Here is a 23,933-nt window from a genome sequence, read left to right as displayed (position 1 = left end):
CTTGCCAGAATTAGAACCCAGGACTTTTGAATAATTGAATATACATATTTGGTACAAACTCAAGTACCTAAAACATGTATTTTAAACATCGATTTTTTTAAAACTGCTTTTAATGCTTTCATCATTTGATGGCAACACAAATGAATATACGTATACCGTTAAGGTTTGAGGAGTTTCCTCAATTCCTCATGAATCCGATTACTTATAAGAAATCGAAGCCTAACAAAATTTGACTTGAAAACTTAATATGCTAAACAAACAACAAATCTCATAACAAATAAATGTCACTGTTCTGATCTTAAATGCATGCTGTCCTTATAAAAATACCAAAGTCGCTATAAGTGTGCCGTTCAGATTTGAGGAGTTCGGTTTGACCATCATCAGCAGTTCCACTGCACCAAATGTCACTGTTCTGGACGAAAATGCGTGCTATTCCTATAAAAATACCAAAGCCACTATAAAGCGTGCCGTTCGAATTTGAGGAGTTCCGTTCTGACCATCATCAGCAGTTCCACTGCACCAAATGTCACTGTTCCGTACGTAAATGCATGCTGTTCTTATAAAAACACAAAAATCACCATATGTATGCCTTTCAGATTTGAGGAGTTCCCTCGATTTCTGCAGGATCCCATCATCAGAACTGGGTTCTGAGAAAAATGGGACCAATCTGTACCTATGCATATACATTCAATCAAAAAAAAAGTTCAAAATCGGTCCAATAACGACGGAGATATCGTGGAACAAACATTAAAAAAACATACAGACGAATTGAGAACCACCTTGAGAGAATTGAAGCGGTGGTTAAAAAGTAAAAACGTACCTCAGCACCACAGATTTTGCTCTGAGCTCAGCACCATACAGAAAAAGGTACAGTTAGATGGCATTACATGGGGTACGCTCAGCTAGGTGGCGCTAATATTAATATTTGACATTTTAACACATATCAAGCTAAGAATATGGGCCAAATTCACAAAACTGAGGTTCAAAAGTTTGAAGCCTGTGTCAAGAGATGGCAGTCTATGCAGTGTGATTACACATTTTACTTCGACAGTAACTCTCTATAATACTCGATCCTCTTTGGTGTAAATCAAAGACATATGTAACTCCGTATAGACGGATAAAGTCTAAGAAAAAAACGGACTTCAAAGCCATACCTACAGCAAAAGGTACGGTGGCCTAGATGGCGTTACACCTTTAGGGAACGCTCGGCTAGATGGCGCTAATTAATATTTGACATTTTAACACATATCAAGCTAACAAATGGGTCAAATTGTTAAAACTGAGGTTCTAAAGTTTTAAGCTTGTGTCGAGAGATGGCAGTCTTTGCACTGTGATTACAAATTTTTCTTTGACAGTAACTCTCTATAATACTCGATTCCCTTTGGTTTAAATCGACCGTTTTCCGATTTAGGATGTTTAGCACTGCGTGTTGTTAGTGAATATTAGGTATACGTAATTACACCAATTACCTAAAGTATGGAATTCTTCAAAAAAGGAGTTAACCCGTAGGTACTGTCTGCGTTTTTAAAAGGTCATCAGCATTTTAAATATTTGGGCCATTGCGTCTCTGATGATATGTGTGACAATATGGACATTGACAGGGAACGCAGAGCGCTGGCTGTGCGTTGCAATATGCTGGCCCGTAGATTTGCACGATGCACTAAGACAGTTAAGGCTACGCTTTTTAAAGCATATTGCCAGTCCTTCTACACGTGCAGTCTATGGGTTAGCTATACGCAACGGGCATACAGCGCTCTGAGGGTGCAATATAACAACGCGTACAGGGTGGTTTTCGGGCTGCCGCGGTACTGTAGCGCCTCGGGTATGTTCGCGGAGGGACGGATCGATGGCTTCCACGCGATCATGAGGAAGCGGTGTAGCTCGATGTTGAGGAGGTGGCGCGTCAGCTCGAATACCATCCTGTGCACGCTGGCTGACCGGTGGGACTCACCGTTGCTGAGGCATTGGGTGCAGCTACATGCCCCAATGTGTGTAAATTTATATTAATTTTAATTTTATATTTCTTTACTAACCCTAGATCTAAGTGTTAATGTATTACTAACAAAATATGGACTTTTGTTCGAAATAAATGCTTTTTGATTTGATTTGATTTGATCAGTAACGCAAAGGTGTTATGTAAGTAATAACCCGGTTCCTATATGTTTTTTCCAAACAAAGAATATAGAGAGGGCTCAACGCAAAAAAAGTGTATTATTTTTTATGTTTTCGAGTATTCATATCTATCGTTCAACAATGACCATCCCATGGCCTTTTATTTGAAAGTAGACTTAAAAGACTCTTACCTACTTATACATAGGCTACTGATCAAAGAACATATCATATAACCTGTGCATATAACTACTGATCGACCACTAATACAGACGTGTAGGTAATTTTTAAGCTGAATTTAGACCAGCAACTTATTGCTGCAAATTTTGAGACGCAACTATAGGTAAGAGTGAGTGGCAAATATCTGCACCTCTTTCTAGCATATAATTACTTCTGTCTCAAAACTTGCAGCAATAACTTGCACGTCTAAACTCAGCTTTAGGTAAGTAAGTACCTACGTAAAAACGGTGGTAAGTAAGTAGATATATCATTATACTCACCCTGTTTTATATTCCTTCTGCTTATTGTGATAATTTATCTTATGTCCACAACTTTACTGTTACACCATAAGATTCTTTATGGATAGGTATTTTATTTTTTTATTAAGCTATTAAAGGTATATAACAAATTGAATGAAACTATTAACACTAAAGGCACGACAATCACTTTTAGTTTTTTTGCCCTAATAATTGTTGTATCACTTTTTTATCAGCGAATTAAAATTCAATTCAACTGTTACATCTGATGATCTCTCTCCGTGACAGAAATTGTCATTCAAAGACTAAAGGCCCGTACAGACGAGATAATCAAATTAACCTTCCTTGGTTTGGTTTGTTTGTTTTTAGCACGTAGTGATCCTATGCTCTTTGCTTTGGACTAAAAAATGTGTACTATACAGTAAACGAAAAAAACATAATTATATGCTTATATGAGTTCGTTTCGTTGGTACTATAGAATCCATATAGAATCTACTGGACTATAGGCTCTAAAAAGAATTTTAAAAAGTGACCCCTTAGGGCTCTTTCACATTAATGCAATACAATTGGGGACGACACTACAATTTTTTTTATTTCTACTCTTTTTACCAGGTATAATTATTTAAAATTCCATGAAAAATTGTGACAAATTATTTAAATGTAGGTTTTTCAAAAATAAATAACTCTTATAAAAATGTGTAATGCGTGTAATTGAGCGTGTATTTTTTGTTCCTGGCATTTTTAGCTGTCATAACTGACAGTAGTTTGACAGGTGTAGTACAGCTAAGGTGTATTCGGAGTTCACGTCACGTATCGTATTTTTAAGATGTTTATGCAAAGTAGCACAAGATAAACAAATATTATTTAGTATTTTGAATGAACAGTATATTTCAAAATGGAACCAAATAGTCGCGGCAGGAGGAACGAGCTAGATGTAGACAGTTTTCGTAGTGATGACGCAGGCTTTGATAGGGCTCGTAATAGAAGACAATCCGGCGGTTTCGTGGATCTAGGCAATGAATCACAATATGGAACAGGTGGACACCAAGCATCTGGAGCTAACGAAATCTTTGCAGATATTCAGGTAATGCTTCATGTAGTTGCAACATTAATTTTGATGAAAGTAGAGGGACATGTGAGAAACAGATGTTGAGGCACTTTCTTTGTGGAATTTAAAATAGGGGATTAAGATTAGATATTGAATATAAGCTAGGCAATTAAAGTGGAAGTATATTTTAAAAATAATAATAATAAATAAATATTTGGGGACACCTTACACAAATCAACTTAGCCCCAAACTAAGCAAAGCTTGTAGGTACTATGGGCGCTAAGCGACGATATACATACTTAAATAGATAAATACATACTTATATACATAGAAAACATCCATGACTCAGGAACAAATATCTGTGCTCATCACACAAAAATAAATGCCCTTACCGGGATTCGAACCCAGGACTGCGGCTTAGCAGGCAGGGTCACTACCGACTGAGCCAGACCGGTCCTCATAAATCTTATGAAAACTACACTACTATCAAGGGAATAAAAAAAACTGTAAACATGAAAATAATCCTTAACACACCCAAAACTACTACTGTCTATTTTTATGTTGATACTAAAGTATTGGTATATATAAATTGCTTTATGCTTATAATAATATGATGTTATATTATTTATCCATGAATTTACTATGATGCCATATGCCATAAAATTATAATACCTTTATCACATAAAGTAATAATATTGATATAATTAATACTGATGTAGTTTTAAACTATATGAACCAATTATTTTTTAACAATTCCAGGGAGATGTTCCATGGTGGAAATCCAACTTCTTTATATCCCAACCAGTCCTCTTTGGCACCTGGGATGGAGTGTTCACATCTTGCCTTATCAATATTTTTGGAGTCATTGTATTTCTGCGGTCCGGCTGGATAGTGGCTCAAGCTGGCTTAGTTAATGCTATTCTAATTGTGTTTTTCACAGGTAAATATAACACACCTTGAGTGATACTAACTACTTATATACTAATCCTTTTAGAGAGCTAAATATGTAAGCTGCACCAACTTTCACTTACAATCCAAATATGAAATGCTAAGGATATATTGGAGAGAGCCTTTATATAAAAAATGGTTTTGTTGTATAGTAATCAATTGTATTATGGTTTTCAGTGTTTGTAGCTCTGATCTCAGTGTTGTCAGCAGTGGGTATTTGTGAAAGATGTCGTATAGAAAGTGGCGGAGTGTATTTCTTACTTGCCCACACATTGGGCTCCAGGATGGGAGGCTCTCTGGGAATTGTCTACTGTTTTGGCCAGGTACATTTATACAATTTTTACCAAACTACCACACTACTACCATATACATACAACTATGTTTCTAAATGTGCATTTAAAAATACGAAAATAATTGACTGGTAGAGAATGCCTTTTGGCATCAAGTCCGCCATTTAGACTTGTTTCTTTAGTTGTGCAATAAAGTTTAAATAAAGAAATAAACACAGGCATGTGGCAACAATAATCTTAAAACCAATTTAAATGCCTCAGGCTCATATGTGTTCAAATATTAAACACAACACCTTTGATGAGGTGTTTACATCTTGCCTTTCAAGAAGCACACATGAGGAATGTATTTTTCTTCTTCTACTTGGCGTTATCTCAGCCATTGAGGAATTTCAATATGTAGCCAAGCCAAATCATTTTTTTTTAATTATAAATGGGCTTACTCTTGACCACAGACTAGCCAAAGGCAAAGACGTGGCCTTTTATGGAGTGAGCTCGCCCAGAATTTTATGACTATGAACTTTTTTGGGTTTTACATTAGCTAACATAACATGTTCTTTCAGGCTGTAGGTTGTGCACTAAACGTGTTTGGTTTTGGAGAGTCCATGGCCAAGTTATTCGGAACTGAAGAAACGTGGGCGGCGCGTGGATTCGCCATTGCCGCGGTGCTGTTGTTGGGCACGATAAACATCGCGGGCGTCAAATGGGTTATAAAGCTGCAGTTTGTGTTACTGCTCATCATTCTGATGGCTGCTTTGGACTTCTTTGTTGGTTCATTTACAGCTCACACTGGTTAGTATAGTTTTTAATTAATACTGTTCATTTTTGTATCCAGCTAATCTTAAGATCTAAAGAGATAATTATATTCTTTCTTATTATATTCTCTGTAGTTTATGACAGATGTATTTCGAGATGATTTGCCTTCGTATTGTTACGGAAACGTACGAACGTGTCATGCTATTTCAGTCAGTCTCAGTACAAGATGTACTGACATTGACTGAACTAGCGTGACAAATACGAACGTATCCGGAAAAATACGAAGGAAACCCTTTTCGCATTACATCTGTAATATTTTGTATATCACACATTGAAATGGGTCTATAATATATTAATTCGCATAACTGAATACTCCTAATATGAATTGGCATACCGTTTATTACGCATAACGTTTAATACGCATATCATTATTTCGCATAACAGATTTCGTATAATGCTAATGCGCATAATGTAATGTTATAACGATGAATTGGTATAAGTATAATAAGCATAACTTTGTTTCGTAGAATGTTTAAATGGCATACAAGAAAATTGTATTTTCACCACACTAACGGGCAACGGCGAACTTTTCTGTTCGAAAACAGATAGCAAAATTGCATTTTATCCACAAGAGTGCAAAGTAATTTCATACATATTTTAACTTGATGTCTTAAGCTGGCTGATAGAATTTTACCTATAAATGATGATTTTGAATCATAAATATTGAAGAAATCGATGGGTTTGATTTAGTTTGATGTTTTATAGTCATAATTTTGTTCGTGTTGGGGTGGTGAAAAATTTGGTTTTCAAACTCGGTGGCAATGTTTAACGTGCCGCACGAAGGTTAATGTGCCTTGAAACCCTCGCAACGCTCAAGATTCTACTTTTTGAACCACTCGCTACGCTCGCGGTTCAATCTTGGAATCTTCCGCTTGCTCGGGTATCAGTATCGGCACGTGCGATCAGTGAAAATCTGAACGATGAAATAATATTATTTAAATACTATCCATTTTCAATTTCTTTAGTAAGGACAGCGGGGCAAATCTAGACTAAAAGGCAATTGTAACTAATCCATTTTTTCCATTATTACACTATTTCCATTATTCCATTATTACATGTACCCACTGAACACGCTTACTACATAACTGGTAGACACTCTATTTTCTGAAAAACACTTATGAAAAACGAAAAAACTTAATAAGTAATGTATAAATAAAATAAAGACTCCTTAACTCAAATAATCTTTTTAATTTAAGATTAGCAGATAAGTTCATAAATGCATGTATGTTTCTTAAAAATAAACAGTTTCTTTTATAATGCAAACATTGTAAAACATGGAAGAAATTGACCAGTTACATTTGCCCCCCACTCGAGATTTGTCCCGCTGTACCGTACTTACCCCTATTTTTTCCATGCTTAATAAGTGAGACAGTATAAAATTAAAAACTCAAAATCGAGCGCTCGAAATTGGAAAATCAGCCCCTGATTGATCCAATCGCTTGCTCCAAACAGTTAGTAAGTATGGCAATTCATTTTAGGATAATTAAAGTTATACGAAATAATAGTATGCAAATTTCAATTATGCAGATTCATTGTTATGCGAAATAAGAATTATGCATTTTTAATATTACGCTTATTCAATGTTATGAACAATTATGTTATGCCAAATCTGTTATGCGAATTAATGATAGGCGAAATAGAGGGCACCCCTTTGAAATATGTAACATTTTATGAACTAATACGTAACATTTAGCCCCTTGTAGCCTTTTCACATGAACTACCAAATTGAGGACCAATCTTGGTCAATTAAGAGTTGTAATTTAAACTCAAGATTATTTGCAGATGTTCCTGGATTTAACGGATGGCTAAATAGCACGATATCCTACAATATGTGGCCGGAGTACAAGGATTACACCTGGTTCAAATGCTTTGGTGTATTCTTCCCCACTATCACAGGCATTCTGGCTGGCATCAATATGAGTGGGGACTTGAAAAATCCTTCAATGAATATCCCTAGTGGTTCTTTGGCAGCTATTGGCACAGGGTGAGTTAACAAGTATAATATATGCCAGATTTTACATAAAAATTTGGGAATTATCAAAATGTAATGGCTGAAATTATTTACCATTTATAATATGAACCTTTTCACTTTGAAATAAGTTGGAATTTTTTCCCTGTACTTTATTGAACAATGGAGACTGGATAACAGTATAAATTTAGGATAAGTTATAAGTACAGAGTTTTAAACATTAACTTCATAAAATTTAATTTATTTTGAACAGGACTAAATTGCATAGGAATAACCTGTGAGCGCGTTCTTATGGCAATTTGGCAATTAACAGTGTAGTTCTTTTTACTTAAGAGCTTCATACATCCGTTGATTTTTAGAAAATATTATTTAATGTTGCTATAATTTTTTCAGAACTTTCCTATACTTGATGTTCGTCATAACCCTAGCCGCAACCGTAAGCAGAGAAGTGTTGCTGACAAACTTCTCCATCGCCACAGACATTTCAGCCATAACAGTTCTTCTCCTAGCAGGCTTGTATGTCAGCTCCATGAGCTCGTGCTTAGGAGCTATGTACGGAACCCCTAGAGTCTTACAGAGCATTGCTAATGAGAAAGTTATACCTGGACTTGAGACCCTAGGACATGGAGTAAGTTTTTTTTTTTTCTTTTGTTGTTTTTATCGATTTGTCATATTTCGCAGGCACTATAGATTTGCTAGAGTGGAAAGGTTTACATGTTTTATGTTTCTATTGTTTTCTTTTTTTTTTCATTATTCTGTCTTTGAGATTTAACAACAGAATTCTGAAGAACTAATAGTGACACTGACACTCACGCACATGTGACACTGTTTGAGTTGCAGGCGTCCATAGGTTACGGTGACCGCTTTACATCAGGCGGGCCGTATACTTGTTTGCCACCGACGTAGTATAAAAAAAAAAAAGTGAATATTGTGCACTAACACAATAGTGTGGTATTTATGATATGGACTTCTAGCTACAGTATTACTCATAAAATTAAAATTGTACTTTAATTTCATGAGTTTTCACTAACCTGATTGAATACATAGTACGTTCGTCTGAGCTCATTGCCTCAGGACATACCTCGCTCTGTGTGGACCCGGCTAATTACAAAACATACCGACTCCAGCAAATCTAGCACATCATTATCCATTATCACATCTATAATTTCTGCACTTTTTATTTTACAGAGAGGTCCAAATAAAGTCCCCATATACTCCATGGTCGTAGTAGCCATAGTAACCATCACGTTCATCATCATCGGCGACATCAACAAGCTCGCGCCCATCGTGACCATGCCCTTCCTTATCACCTACGCTAGCATTGATTACTCTTACTTTGCCCTCGCTCAGACGTTTGATTTGCAACATAAGCGTGAGATGAGGTATGTTTCTTTTGTTTTTTTTTAGTATGTGAGTGGTATTCAACTTTTTTATTAACACCTTGCTACATGAAAAGTGTTACGACGAGATCTCATTATCAAAATGTGTCACATGTATATACTTATTTAGGGCCACTTGCACCAACGAAAATGGAGGGTTAACCCACCATTTTATATGGAATTTTACAGATGACAGCCCACTAACCCTGAGTTAAGTGGTGGGTGCAAGTGGGTCTTAGAAAAATAAATCTAAATAATGTAACATTCAAACACACGAAACTAAATATTATTGGTAGTTAATCGGTATTAATTTGACTGTGCAGAAACCTTTTAAAGTGCAGTTGAATGCCATTCGACTTCTAATTTACTGATTTTCCGTCTTTTGTAGTAGTCATATCATTGTTTTTGTCATAATCACTGTAGGATAGAGATGAATAGGTACCAAATTGATATAATTTGAGCTGTTGTAACTTGAGATAATGTTTTTGTCTTATAAGTAGGTAGATTTAATATCTTCAAAGGATACGTGACTTTCAGATTCCAGGGACATTCACAGAGAGATACGCAAGTGTATGGCGCTACTGGCAGTGACTTAGACCTATTGTTCCCTGAAAGAATAAGGCACAAGAATGTTGGTGTAAGTATTTCATACAATACCTATTACTTACCACAATAGATATAAATGCTGATGCTTGTAAATCATTACTTCGTAAAAGGGAGTATCAAGTTTTTTTTTCCTGTGACGCCGCCGTATGCAAACTAAGCATATCTAACCTAACGGCTCAGCCACGACATTGGTCTAAGCGCGGCAGCGGTGAGTGGCGGCCGTACATTGGAGCGAGACACAGCGATGGGATTTTTCATTCGCACGTATGGCCACCGCTCACCGCTGCCGCGCTTAGACCAATGTCGTGGCTGAGCCGTAACGCATGCAGTTGGCTTTACGTCATTAGTTGTGTCGACCAACCGCGGGCGTGATGAGACCTCATCACTCTCAGACTAAAAGAGAATGTTCCATATATGTCCTAAGGCTACACTATCTTCCATTTCCCGAAAGGTCCCTCGTCAAATTCCACCCAGTAGGTATAAACGAATGAAATATCTATGCTAAAGTAGGTATACAAATATTCAGCTGCCACCAAAGAATATAGAATAGAATATATGTTTATTCTTGAACACAGCTGACAAATACATTTAAAAAAATACAGAAAGGAAAGAAGTGCCACGATATGGCCTCATCTCAGCGTGTTGTGATATGATTGTTTACTGTTTAATGTTCCAGGATTTCACGCCGTCCCCAACCGACCCGGCGATGATGAACGGGCGAGCGAGCGGCGACGCCGACACCGCCGACGCCGACGGCGACGCGCGCCGCCCCAACGTCAGCGTGCACTCCAAGAACAAGAACTGGTACTCGCACCTCTGCAACCGGTGGCTGTCGCTAGTCGGGGTACGTTCTAGTTATAATAGTAACCTTTTGCACTTCATACGATAGCTAAGATCACGCCTAAATCTACTAGGCCATGATGAACGTCAGCCCAACATCAGCGTGCACTCCAAGAACAAGAACTGGTACTCGCACCTCTGCAACCGGTGGCTGTCGCTAGTCGGGGTACGTTCTAGTTATAATAGTGACCTTTTGCACTTCATACGACAGCTAAGATCACGCCTAAATCTACTAGGTAAAATAAGGACAATTCTCATTGTGCATATATCTTATTGCCGCTTTCCGTGCCATGTTTTTATATCAGCCCCTATCAGAGCTCCGTGACCTGTTAAAAAGTTATTCTTCTACTCAAAGACTCCATTTAAACTGTGAAAAAACCCCATTCCAATGCATAATAAGCAGTGATCAGAACTAAAACTTTAACAAAACCTTAGAGCTGACATAAATTTAAAATAAAACTAAGATTATTATTTTCAGATCAGTGTTAAATTTGATTCTATACCTGAATCCAAGATTTGTAATACATTACTACAAGGAAGTTAGTTTTACTCCCGGGGGTGATGAATGGCCGTATAATTTCCCACTGTGCTTAGATATTTTAGTAACACTTATCTAATTTTCAGGTGGCCATAAAGCTGCTGCTAATGTTCCTGGTGCACTGGGCGTACGCGCTGGGCTGCCTGAGCATCCTGTGGCTGCTGTGGCTGTACATCGGCGCCGCCAACCCCGCCGTCAAGCCCGGCCGCGCCAACGAGTTCCGCTTCTTCCACTGGCTGAAGATCGCGTTCCTGCAGGCAATAGGGTTCGTATCCAGTAGACGTACTGATTATTTAGTGCCCAGTTTAACCAAGCGACAAGTTACAAATTACAATAAATGATGCTACTCAGCTAAATTTGTGATTCTCTCCAAGTTACAATATTTAAGAGCTTTTGTTAAACACGTTTAACTCAAATAAAGTGTTTACCGTTTTTAAAATGTCATATTATTGTCAAAATGCGATTTTCACTTGTAATTTGTAGCTTTCGTGAATTAGATCGTAGTTACTGCAAACAAATTAGTTTGTATAATCGGACGCACGTATCAGCCAATTTATAAATAATAATGGGCGCGCTGACTCAAATTTTAGGTAAAATTATTAGCATTACATATTCATAGCAATGTTATCACAAAGAGAAGGTATCCCCAAAGAGGATCGAGTATTATAGAGAGCTACTGTCAAAGTAAAAAATGTAATCACAGTGCATAGACTGCTCTCTCTCGACACAAGCTTAAAACTTTTGAACCTCAGTTTTGACAATTTGGCCCATATTGTTAGCTTGATATGTGTTAAAATGTCAAATATTAATATTAGCGCCATCTAGCAGGGCGTTCCTCAAAGGTATAACGCCGTCTAGGCCACCGCACCTATTTCTGTATGGTTCTGAGCTACGTTTTTTTCTTAGACTGTAGCTGTCTATACGGAGTTACATATGTCTTTGGTATCCCTTACAAAAAGTTATAATTATTTATGTTTACAGAAAACGGCCACTAGAGTACGAGCAGCTGGTAGTGACGCCCGTGCACTCCGACATCCGCGTGGAGCAGGAGCGGCTCAACGACGACAACGAGGACTTCGCGTCGCGCCGCCGCTACCACCAGTCCACCAACGTGCAGAGCCACCTCGTCAGCGTCACGTAGCCATCGCTACCCGCTTCTAACACTTACCAACCTCTTGCAAACTAGACATGCGCGAAACAGTGCTTCAAAATGTAATGCCATATCACATCACTTTTCCGAGAAAGTAACATCTCACTGAGATGTCACATCATACATCACTCGAAACGAAACGTTACCCGACCTTGGACAGCGCTCGGTCGCGCGCGAGATGGCACCATCACAGATATCAATAAGGCTACGCATCTCATATCAGCGCGTAGTTCCATTACATGTTGCTTTTTGTCACCGCTACGTGAATTAAGTATATTTTTATAACTCTTATTACTCTTATTAGTCATAAAATTTGCAAATGGTTACTTATACTTACTGGATCATACGATACCACTACCACTCTGATACAAACATGTACGTAATGTACATCTAGATAAATTATTAGCCGCGAAAGTCAACTAAACATTTCACAACAATAATAATAATATGTTTTTCCCCTCACTAGCTCGGAAACACGTGTTTTGTCCTTTAATACCAGCGGGTAAAAACGCATTTTATCCACTAGTGGGTAAAGTAATTTGACCTTGAATAAAGTCAAAATAACTGCTTTAAAATTGATAAAAGTAGGTGAATCTAGTAATAAAGATGATTTACCACCTGTGGAACTGCTGGAAGCAGTGATAAACGCATTTTTTGCGTTGTAGTTTCCTCGCTATAGTGAGGGGAAAAGTTTTGTGTTACACTCGGGTGCAAATGTATTATACTTCTCGTGTGTTAAAAAACTCGCAAGTTCAGGATTCTATTCTCGAACCACTCGCTTCGCTCGTGGTTCAACTATACAATCCTTTCACTTGCTCGTTTTTCAATTCCACACTCGGCGTTAAAATACAACTTTGCCCCCTTGTATAACAAATAACTATTGTTTTCGGCGCGCCCAATTTCAAAGACAAAATTACTCTGTTTACCCGTATCCACAAAATGATTATAAGAAATGATAATAATAAAATAAGCTCTATGGGGACGCATTACAGTTTTAAATCATATTCGCAAGCGAAATTTGCAACTACGTAAACGCGACCGCGTTCGGCTGAGTGGCGCGTTCCGAACTCTTCCGGAAATAGCCGAAAGCATCGTATGATATTTTGATGGTTAGAACGAGAGCGACTGAGCGCTTAGTGCGGCGCGTGTGAGCGCAAGAGCGAGATAAGAAATAAGAAAGTAATAACTGTAATAAGTGATGCTTTCAAACATCTCAGTTGTTACACCATTACAGTTATCACATGGGGCAGTAAACATTATGCTGTAGCCGGCTAGTCAGCGGAGAAATAAAACAAAGGTTCTATAAGTAAATAACAATATAATGAAAAATTATTATTATGTGTTTCTCCGTTTTTAAAGTCTCGGGTCTTTCGAGCCCGATCATTTATAAGGCGTGCGTGGGGATATAGATCCAACACGTAGAGGCCGTTTGGAGATATTTGATGTCATGAAGAACGCCTGCTGGAACCCATTCACAGGTACAAGAATAGATACCCGTGAATCGGTTTCAACAGGCATTGGAAACTATTGTAAATAATATGGATAGAATACTGGTCTATGGTTTAAGTTTGGGTGGAAAAAAGATTGGGCTATTGCAGAAAGAAATCGGACACCTGCCATAACATTGTTGGCACAAGTTATCTAGGCAGGCGGTGACTTGCCACTCGGTAGATGGGCACCTGATTCGCCATCGTAGAGACGGCCAGGCGCAACACCGGCATGAGTGGCTCAGGGGTGTCGAGAGGTGGTGCTGCGCTTTCTCCGAAGTTACTCGCGGCGTTATGCCCTTTAACACTTCCACCCCTGGAGCGACAGCTCAGACGTTCCTCTCTGGACGGCCAATGAAGGCAAGCCAGAGCTGAGAGTCCTGCGGGTCCCCTTGGGGTTCCACTTAGGCCGGCGAAGACACGCCGGAGACGGAGACCCTGACCGACTCTCGCGAACACTCGGGTCCGTGGGGTCGTCACTCCCCAACAGCTCGCCACAAGTTAAGAGCCCGTATTGTCCCACTGTTGGGCAAAGGCCTCCCTCAAATTCCTCCACGCATCCCTATCCCCTGAAGTCTCCCACCAGTCCTCGTCAAAGGCGTCAAGCTCGTCGCGCCATCTCTGGCGAGGTCTACCGCGACGCCTTACAATTTGTGGTACCCAACGTGTAGCTATCTTGGCCCACAGGGCATCCGGCATCCGGCAGACGTGCCCCGCCCAGTCCCATTTAAGCTTGGCAGCAGTTGCAGCTACGTCCGTTATTCCCGTTCTGGAGCGCAGTATTGTATTCCTAATGCGATCGGTTAATTTCACGCTCAAAATACTACGCTCCATGGCCCGCTGACAAACCTTGAGTTTGGATTTTTGAGCTTTTGTCAAAGACCAAGTCTGTGCTCCGTAGGAAAGGATGGGGAGGATACACATGTCCATGAGTTTTCTTTTTAACGATATTGGAAGGTTTCCCTTCATGTGCTCCTTCATGGACCAAAAGCTCCTCCAGGCATTTTCGGTCCGTCTCGCGACTTCTTAATGAAAAATATATACAATAAATTAAGAGATGTCTGTCAGTACACGAGTAGGTAGTAAAAGATCGTCACTGGCCTCAACGTTCCTTCTGCTGATCTTCGTCTAGCCGTATACGTGGTCTGTCCGCAGGTGCCACTGCGCGAGTTGTACAGAAACCAGGCTGAAGATGTTCCAGCGCTGAGTAGTATAAGCAGCGACGTTCAGCAAAGTTCTTAAATTTTAAAGTAGAAGAATGGGCTGCAACAATCGTGCGTGCTTAGGTCTGCAGTCGGAACCAAGCCCAGGCCTTATTCGCTTTCGCGAAACAGTGACGTACAATAAGACTTGGATTAGGTTTCAACATTAAACGAATAAACTTAACTATTTACACATATTATATAATTATAAGTACCTGCATAAGAGGCAGCCCAACACAAACACACTGTTTTTACAATAGAAGTATTTCACAAGTTTTAAATGCAATGAAATAATTAGCACATGAAATGTATATGAGCCTTCCCCGGCAGAGAAAATTTTGTGCAAAAAAACAAAAGACGCGTGATATGGCCGTACTTTTTCTTCTTAGCGGCCAGTGCGCGCGGCGACTGCAACATGCAGGTTTGCCATGTTACAATGCGCACTGTTTTAGTAGTTCGCGACATTTGCGTTCGGGTTATACGTAATGCTAGAGGTGATGGTGGATTTCTCGGAGTGATACGTAATGCCATATTACGTGTTCAAGTGATATCACATTTGTGATATTACTCGCATTACTTACACATGTCTATTGCAAACCTCCATTAGGCTGGTTTTAGTGTCACGCGGAGCGATCCGCACTGGACTAATATGTGTTAGGTAACTGAAGCGTTTTAGAGAGGCGCGGACGACAACATCAACTTCATACAAATTGGTAGCGAGGATCGCTTCGCGCGGACGGTCCTCGTGACACTAAAACCAGCCTTCAGGGTCAGTTGGAGCAACCACAGTTAACCGACATCACGCCGTAGTCTATGGAAATCCCATACAATAAAATTATGAACGCTAAATTCGGTAACAAACGGTTTGGTGCAACCGACCCCTTACTTTTTGATAACTGACGCACGCGTCAACAGCCCAATATCAACCTTTATTTGTGCATTCTGACTAAATTCGCGAGGATACGCTGCACACGATATACTCAGTTCGTTTTCACATTATCCGATCCGATATCAGATGTCGGAAGGATTTCAAAGGGAAAAATCAAAGATGGCGTCCTACATGGATATCGGTCCTACATCCGATATCGGATCGGATAATGTGAAAACGCACTTAGAGGCACAAACGAACTTACTCAGAGTTTGAGGGTTGATACCCTTATTTATTAAATCTCTCTAACAAACTTAAAATGCATAATGATGGTTGTCACATATTTTTTATTCACGCTGTTTAATTTTAACCTTTAGTGTGGCAAAAAATTGGCTATAATATGAATAAAATGCTTTTGAGGAAGGACTCGGTCCTAAAACACGCATTTAGCCAGACTGAAGTAACGGCGCCAGGGTCAAATGTTTAGGTCTTTCTTGTAGACATGAATATAAACTTAACATATACAATTTTGATACATTTTACTACCGCTTTTGACGGAAATTTTGAATAATACCTAATTAAATAAGTAAGGTGGCAGCAAAAAGATTGTCAACAGCATCCCTTGCTGCTCTTGGGGTTTATAACATCCTGGGGCTTTATGTATAGCCCATTGTGCAAAGCGCCATTCCAAATAATACTTATTTTGTATTAATTTTACGTAACTAAGTAACTAAGATACTTATTTATTAACGTTTTTATAATGTACATAGAATTACTTTTTAAGAACAGCTTGACCTTAAAGTATACAGTTAGTACGTTTGCAAAATAATTGCCGACTTTTTATCAATACAAAAGGTTGTGTTTTTAATATTAAAATTAATTAATTTAATCATATCAGTGTAATATTGATAACGATATCTACATGCATAAATATTGTATACCTATGGGGCGTTTTCACAAAAATAATGTGATCATACCTCTTATTTGGACAGATAGATCCCTATTCCCTGGCTTATACCTGTAATAATGTCGGGACAGCTGAACAACAACCAGAAAAGACAGACCAACTTGCCCATTGCACAGCACAAACTGTTTTATTTTCCTGAAAGCGCCCCATACCTACATGTATTCTTCATATTGTTAATTACAACCAGGGGCCCATTTCTCAAAACTGAAAGTTTCAAGTTACAAGCGGAAGTCTCTCTTTCCAACTTGTCATATTAGACATTAACAACTGCTTGTAAATTGTAACTTGTAGCTAAATATATCGATACTATGCCATATGGCCGCCCAAACAATACAGTGAGAAGATAAAAAGGAAGATGGTTTACCACGAACATCGGAATCTTCTTAAAACTGTCTTTATTTTCCTCTTCTGTCGATCGCGAATACTCAGGAGCGATAACAGACTCAGACGTCGATATTTCGATAAACTGTATTTTGTGCTAGGCCTTTCAGGATACCTTAGCAACTGTGTTGATTCTATAATGAGATTAATTGTTAATTATACTTACTCATGTTTTATTGTATTGTATTAATTTTATGATGAAATATGCCCGGATAATATCATATGTAATTGAACTACTGACATTCAACTTTAATGAATTACAAGCTTAAAGCTAAAGTCTAATGGGTTTGCTTTCTAATTTTAATAGGGAATATTATGGCAACGTTTTGCGGCCAGAGTGCGGCACTATCACCAAAGAGGATCGAGTATTATAGAGAGTTACTGTCGAAGTAAAATGTGTAATCACAGTGCATAGACTGCCATCTCTTGGCACAGGCTTAAAACTTTTGAACCTCAGTTTTGACAATTTGGCCCATATTCTTAGCTTGATAATGATATGTGTTAAAATGTCAAATATTAATATTAGCGCCATCTAGCTGAGCGTACCCCAAAGGTGTAATGCCATCTAGGCCACCGTACCTTTTTCTGTACGTTTTTTTCTTAGACTTTATCTGTCTATACGGAGTTATATATGTCTGCCTATTACACACATAAAACCATATAATGATTACTTTTTTTTCTGACTTTTTAGTCTTTATTTACATAATTATATAAGAAACTAAGACTAAACTTAAAAGCTAGCTAATGTCTAAAATAGGTCCTTGAGGCATTGTACCAAGGATACTGGCGACATTTCCTCGCTGTATCGCAATGATTACTTACTTTGTTGGCGCGACGACCCAACGTGAGTCTTGGCCTCCAACACAAGAACACTCCTCTACGCGGTCCAGAGCGACCTCTCGCCAGCCCTCTATATAATTATGTAGTAACTAACCAGTCATAATTAATGAACATTATGACATTGCCGCATCGAAGTGGATTGTTGACTACACAGGAATTACCGCGAACCACGAGTCTCTTCCCTGTTACACTTACGTGCGGTTATGTAAGAGCGACAAAGGGGCAAAACTCCTACCTAAGATGGTTTGCGGTAGGCCCTCCATAATTGCTCCATAATGTGCTAGCAGCGCCCTCTGCGCAGAGTTTTGCGTAATGTTCTCATACTTAACTACATTTTTTTCAACTTCCTCTTATATATTTTAAAGGCAGAAGGAAAGTTTCTCCATTATTAATGTTATTATTTTAGACTTTATTGCAAAGTAACAGGGTTCACACTTGTGTAATTTTTAACTTCTTTATGTCAGATCCATACTAATATTATAAATGGAAGTGTGTGTGTCTGTTTGTTTGTTTGTCCGTCTTTCACGGCAAAACGAAGCTACGAATTGACGTGATTTTTAAGTGGAGATAGTTGAAGGGATGGAAAGTGACATAGGCTACTTTTTGTCTCTTTCTAACGCGAGCGAAGCCGCGGGCAAAAGCTAGTTTTAATATAAATAGCACAATCTGACTTGACTAAGAGTAAGTTTAGACGTGTGAAGCTAGCCCAGTAGTCCGTTGCTTCTGGAAAGTTATGTATGAAAATGTTGGCATAATTAATGGAAGATTTTTTTTGATTGGGATATGTACATTACAGGCCGAAGTTATTTTTCATCAACCCTCCCCATCCCTCCCCCCTCTGCGACACCCCTCTTCCCCCCCTTAAATAGCCGAAAATGCGGTTTTTCGCGATTTCTGACAAAACCGTTGTAGATACAGAAAAAGCGTGTAGGAAAAAAGTAATCCTTGATAAATTTACTACAAATCGTTCATTGACACTTTGGTTCTAGCACTTATAGGTTTCGCGTGATCCATCACGAAAGTTGGTCCTTTACTGCAATTTTCTTTAGTGAATGTTAAGTTTTCTCCCAAATTGCTTACGAAATCTGTTTGATATTACTAAAATATTATAAACTGAAAATGAATTTCAGGGGGAAAAATCACTACCATGGGTGGGACTTGAACTCACGGCTACTGGATTGATACTCCAGGGCTCTACCAACAGCTACCAAAAGCTCATCCCCAGTCATAGATACACTATATAGATCAATGGTACTCCTAGCGACTACTACCGTGAAAATATTACGTCTTAAATAGTTACTGGAATTCCAAGACATATTGGAAGTTCCACCCATGGTAGTGATTTTTCCCCCTTAATTTTATTTTAGTCATGAGTTACAATATTTTAGTTATATCAAACAAATTTCGACTATTTCGTATGCATTTTGGGCGAAAACTTAACATTCACTAAAGAAGATTGCAGCAAAGGACCAACTTTCGTGACGGATCACGCGTAAACTATAAGTGCTAGAACCAAAGTGTTAATGAATGATTTGTAGTAAATTTATTAAGGATTACTTCGTTCCTACGCGCTTTTTCTGTATCTTCAACAGTTTTGTCAGAAATCGAGAAAAACCGCATTTTCGGCACTTTAAGGGAGGGTAGAGGGGTGACGCAGAGGAGGGAGGAGTGGGGAGGGTTGATGAAAAATAACTTCGGTCTATAACGTACATATTTCAATTTAAAAAAACCTTCCATTAATTATGCCGTAATTTTAGCTAATTTCCCCCTGCTACAGGTCCCACCGTAAATAATAACAGAAAACCCTGGAGAAAAATACGGCAAATAATGACTCGATGATGCAAAGGCATTCTTCTTTCCCCCCTAAAGTGAAATGGGGACTTTATTACAATGAATAATTATAGGACCCTATGAAGAGGTAATCAGCAGCCGCTCTTATAGCCAAGAAGCAATCTCTTTCAGACAACGATATCAGGCTATGGGTAATGATGGATTTGTGTGAAATATAAACAACAAACCATTATACTACTTTTATTGGATTCAAATCGAAAACATCTATGAAAGGATCATATCCATATGCTTTCAGATCGGGCGTAACACACAGTTCTATATTTAAATGATCTCTCGAGTACATAGACTTAATCTTATTTAGCATCTGCAATTTTTTCACTCTTAAAGTGTCTGACATAGGCATACAAATAGATAAATTATACAAACGACAGCATCTTTCAAACATATCCTTTGGCTCAGATAAATCACCACTGGATGTCATATTATACAGATGTATATTCTCTATGTATTTGCACTGACTTAACGAAACAAACAATGATTTGAAATCAATAGTTGTTGCAACTAACCATAAATGTTTAATATATTTACACAGCCAAATGTATCTTCCTAATGCTTGTGTAGCATTTGGTGATGATGTGCAACTGATGGCAATAAGATTATGGCAATTTGTAAATAATATCTTGAAAAAATCAGAGCTATAAACCACATGCCCAGTCAAGTTCAAATGAGTTATCTTTTTCAAATAATTACTACTACTTGATAGTGTTACTGGACATCTAATCGTATTTTCAAATAAAATAGTTAATTTAAGATTTTTCTTATCTTTGCTAACATTGTCATAGTTAAGAATAATGTCTTGTGGAGCCACTCTTCTTCTCTTAAAATCAGCCTCAATCTTTCTCACTGATCTTGCAAACTCATTTTCATCTGGTCTTGTGTAAATCCAGTCATTATTGGCTGGCATTTGAGCATCACCAGAAGCTGATTTTAAATAATATGGAAAGAATGGTTTTAACCGTTTGAATAACTGATTATAAAATGTGCTATCAAACACAGTTATAGCCGTATTCCAAATCATGAATGCAACATTGCCTCCAAGTTCCTGGTTAGTCCATGTTGTGAATATGTCTGCTTGCACCCCAAATTCTTTTAGAAAGAAGTCCTTAAACCTAGGAGAGACTAGAACTTGCAAAACATCCATAGTGCACCGAGTAACCATGATAAGTTCATATTTGCTTAAGTCTAACATTGAAAGAACAGCAGATTCATTTAGGCGTCCATAATACTGGTTTTCTTTATGCCAGTTGAGTAGAAACACTTTTAGTAGCCTAAAATGTATCATTTCTTCCATATCTATATGATTATCATAAACAGGTCCTAAAAATGCACAATCTGTTATGGTGTACTGTAACTCATTCAAATTAGCTTTTGCTAGCAACCTCAAGGCTAGTTTTGAACAAAACAGATTCATTAATATGCCTACAAAATGAACTCTCTCATTTTCTGACATTTTTCTATAATGGTTTGAGGAACATGTATCTGAATTGATTTGTCAAATGTGAAGTTGATAGAAACATCTCTTATAGTTGGACAAGCCTGGTATACATCAAGCAAGTCTGTAATATTTATCTTAGTATAAGAAACATCTAGAACATGCAATTTCTTCAATTTTTTAATAGCAGGTAACAGTGTTGTCTTATTTAAATCACTGATAGTTGATAAGTTGAGTTCTCGTAAGTTCATGGCAATGTCCCTAAAAAACTCTAACTTGAGTGTTTTAGCTGTGGCCATAACATTCATACATAATTTGCAGCTGGTTACTACCCCATACATGCTTATTAAATTTTTGAAATATGTGCATGTATAATAAACATTCTTTTGGGACTCAATGTCTAACAGCTTTGCTATCAGAATATTTATTTCATCCGGTAAATCAAGAATATTCTTCATATTCATGGTTAATGTATGTATATGATTAAATCTGAAATATAGAAAAACAAAATTAGTTTATTATATTGTGCTTCTTAACCTGAAGACCTATAAACCTTTATCTCTAAATGGAGTTCTAAAGCATTAAAATTTAAAAACTTAAAATTACTTTACACGAAAGTACTCACCAAAAGTCAAAATTAATTATTAATGGGTGTCTGGTATCTTACGACGTAAGTAGTTCTTGGAAAAAAGTTTTACGGTTTCATATTAGGTACAATAAAAGCTTCGCATTATCACTTACAGAGTTGTATGATATTGCTAATATTTTATTAATCGAGTGTTTCTAGTTCTACATGATTTATCATATACTATTGACATTTGACATAAACTTGGCAGTGACAATGACATGTGCGTTTTTTTTTTAATTATGGCCTGGAAGACATTGGGTTTGGTCTTCTGCCAATGCACTACCCAATAATGCACAACCTGTCATAACCGACAATTAGCTTTGACCAAGAATTTTATATATATCTCTGGATAGTGCGTGCCGACCAATGAGTTGAAGCCAGGTTCATTCACCTTTACTCCTATGTTCTATCTCATTCCAACACTGTGATGTATTGCCAGATAAGTTAATAAAAAAAACGTATAAAACATTCTTCAATCAAATTGACTTACTTTTCTTTGTATTATACAAAAAAAAACTCAATCAAAAACCTTATTTCTCCGGTATTTACCTCCTGCGTACTATGGGAACACTAATAATAAAAAAAAATGCCCGATATGTCAGAATTGTCAAAATTCATTCACCGATTCAGAGATTTATTTTGCAAAATAAACGTTTTTCGACGATTTACTTAAGTTCTGAGCTATGTATTGCATAGTGAACCATTGTGGAAGTAAATGGAAACCGAAATCCGACGTAAAATTTCACAAGTAAGTACTTATTTTACCAAAATGTTCATAAACCTCACTGGCAATAAATTTTCTTCTATTTTGCTTGTAATCTTGGTTAGTTCTTATCATTATATTGGTTTCATTGTCTCAAATTATATCAAAATTCCCACGAATAGGTTTAGAACGATAAATATGACCTTTAAAGAAAAATAATGCTATGTGCTATTTTACGACTAGGGTGACCAATCTTTTTTCTTGCATGGTATTTACTCTTATTGAATGGAGCTAAATCTATCAACTTGGTACGGTTTCTATGTTCATAGTTCATATCACAGTATAATAATACCAACTTTATATAATTTATGTCTTTACAATTAACATGAATAATATTAAACTTTTCAGTGTTCCAAAAGATGAAGGAAGGAGGCAGCATTGGCTGTTGGCTGTCGATTGTACCGATAAAAGGAAATGTTTCAGAGCGTTCGACAATTTGCAGATTTGCACTTTAAGCCTGAAGATTATGACACAGAAAGAAATTTTAAAAATCAGTCCAGTAACGACGGATATATCGTGGCCTAAACATTAAATTGAGATACATATATACATGCGAAGAGAATTGAAATACGTACGAATTGAGAACCACCTTCCTTGAGATTTGGGGCGGCGCTTAAAAATAAAGATACTGTTTTAAAACGTCCTAGTATTTCATTATTTCCCCATTGACAAATACTTCCCTTATATTTTTGTGGCTATTCCCACTAGTTACCACCAAGTTTTTACCTGTCCTAACTACTGGGATTTCCCCCACATTGTTAATTACCACACCGGGGTTGATAGCTACTGGGATTAGTTTTCCCAGTAGTTACTACCAAAATATTATTGTGATGACCAAAACACTAAAATATATATTCCATTGCATGCTTTAATAAACACAGGTGTCAGTTAGTAAAAGACAAATACTTATGTAACTCCGTATAGACAGATAAAGTCTAAGAAAAAACTTACCTCAAAACCATACAGAAAAAGGTACGGTGAGCTAGATGGCGATACACCTTTGGGGTAGGTACGCTCAGATAGATGGCGCTAATATTAATATTTGACATTTTAACACATATCAATATCATATCAAGCTGAGAATATTGTCAAAACGGAGGTTCAAAGGTTTTAAGCCTGTGTCGAGAGATGTAATACGTCAAATTCCGCGGGATATCCCTAATGTATGCTTAATCATGGACACCCTAAAGAAAGAGATGCAAGACCGGCGTGACGTAATTCAAGGTCAAATTTTCTGGCTTCAAAGTAATGTTCGGCGTGCAACATCCATTGTATATAAGATTCTTGGCTTTGACAAGTTTCCAGCTGAGGTGAGGTGTTTTCCGATGTTGCACCAATTACATTAGTT

At 37.7% G+C, this 23,933-nt stretch overlaps 2 protein-coding genes and 1 long non-coding RNA gene across 4 annotated transcripts in view; 2 read left to right on the top strand and 1 right to left on the bottom strand.

Moving 5' to 3' along the window:
- The window catches only part of LOC125225106, a 350,675-nt gene that overhangs the window by 188,145 nt on the left and 138,597 nt on the right, over positions 1-23,933 (top strand). The gene's annotated exons all lie outside the window — the stretch shown is intronic.
- LOC125225101 (solute carrier family 12 member 8) lies at positions 3,364-17,344 on the top strand. The gene is made up of 12 exons (XM_048128656.1): positions 3,364-3,669; positions 4,393-4,573; positions 4,759-4,904; positions 5,432-5,660; positions 7,467-7,668; positions 8,047-8,281; positions 8,842-9,035; positions 9,570-9,669; positions 10,315-10,482; positions 11,103-11,281; positions 11,998-12,198; positions 15,453-17,344. The coding sequence occupies exons 1-11, from the start codon at positions 3,481-3,483 to the stop codon at positions 12,155-12,157; spliced, it is 1,983 nt and encodes a 660-aa protein (XP_047984613.1). The 5' UTR covers positions 3,364-3,480; the 3' UTR covers positions 12,158-12,198; positions 15,453-17,344.
- LOC125225103 lies at positions 19,927-21,980 on the bottom strand. 2 transcript variants are annotated; one of them, XM_048128659.1, is made up of 2 exons: positions 21,936-21,980; positions 19,927-21,683 (listed from the first exon to the last, which is right to left on the bottom strand). In XM_048128659.1, the coding sequence occupies exon 2, from the start codon at positions 21,210-21,212 to the stop codon at positions 19,932-19,934; it is 1,281 nt and encodes a 426-aa protein (XP_047984616.1). In that variant the 5' UTR covers positions 21,213-21,683; positions 21,936-21,980; the 3' UTR covers positions 19,927-19,931. The 2 variants fall into 2 exon arrangements, with proteins under 2 accessions (XP_047984616.1, XP_047984615.1); XM_048128658.1 differs by having other exon boundaries at positions 21,820-21,974.

The sequence above is a fragment of the Leguminivora glycinivorella genome, chromosome 4 (assembly GCF_023078275.1).
Source record: "Leguminivora glycinivorella isolate SPB_JAAS2020 chromosome 4, LegGlyc_1.1, whole genome shotgun sequence".
Taxonomy (NCBI): Eukaryota; Metazoa; Arthropoda; class Insecta; order Lepidoptera; family Tortricidae; genus Leguminivora; species Leguminivora glycinivorella.
The sequence above is the reverse complement of the archived record's forward strand: the minus strand, read 5'-3'. Positions and strand labels throughout refer to the sequence as shown.

Bases quoted from the DNA above. Each gene is read 5' to 3' on its own strand.
- LOC125225103 (XM_048128659.1), bottom strand. From the start codon at position 21,212: ATGTCAGAAAATGAGAGAGTTCATTTTGTAGGCATATTAATGAATCTG.
- LOC125225101 (XM_048128656.1), top strand. From the start codon at position 3,481: ATGGAACCAAATAGTCGCGGCAGGAGGAACGAGCTAGATGTAGACAGT. The intron at 7,669-8,046 runs GTGAGTTAACAA...TAATTTTTTCAG, and splicing joins TTGGCAGCTATTGGCACAGG to AACTTTCCTATACTTGATGT. The intron at 9,036-9,569 runs GTATGTTTCTTT...CGTGACTTTCAG, and splicing joins CAACATAAGCGTGAGATGAG to ATTCCAGGGACATTCACAGA.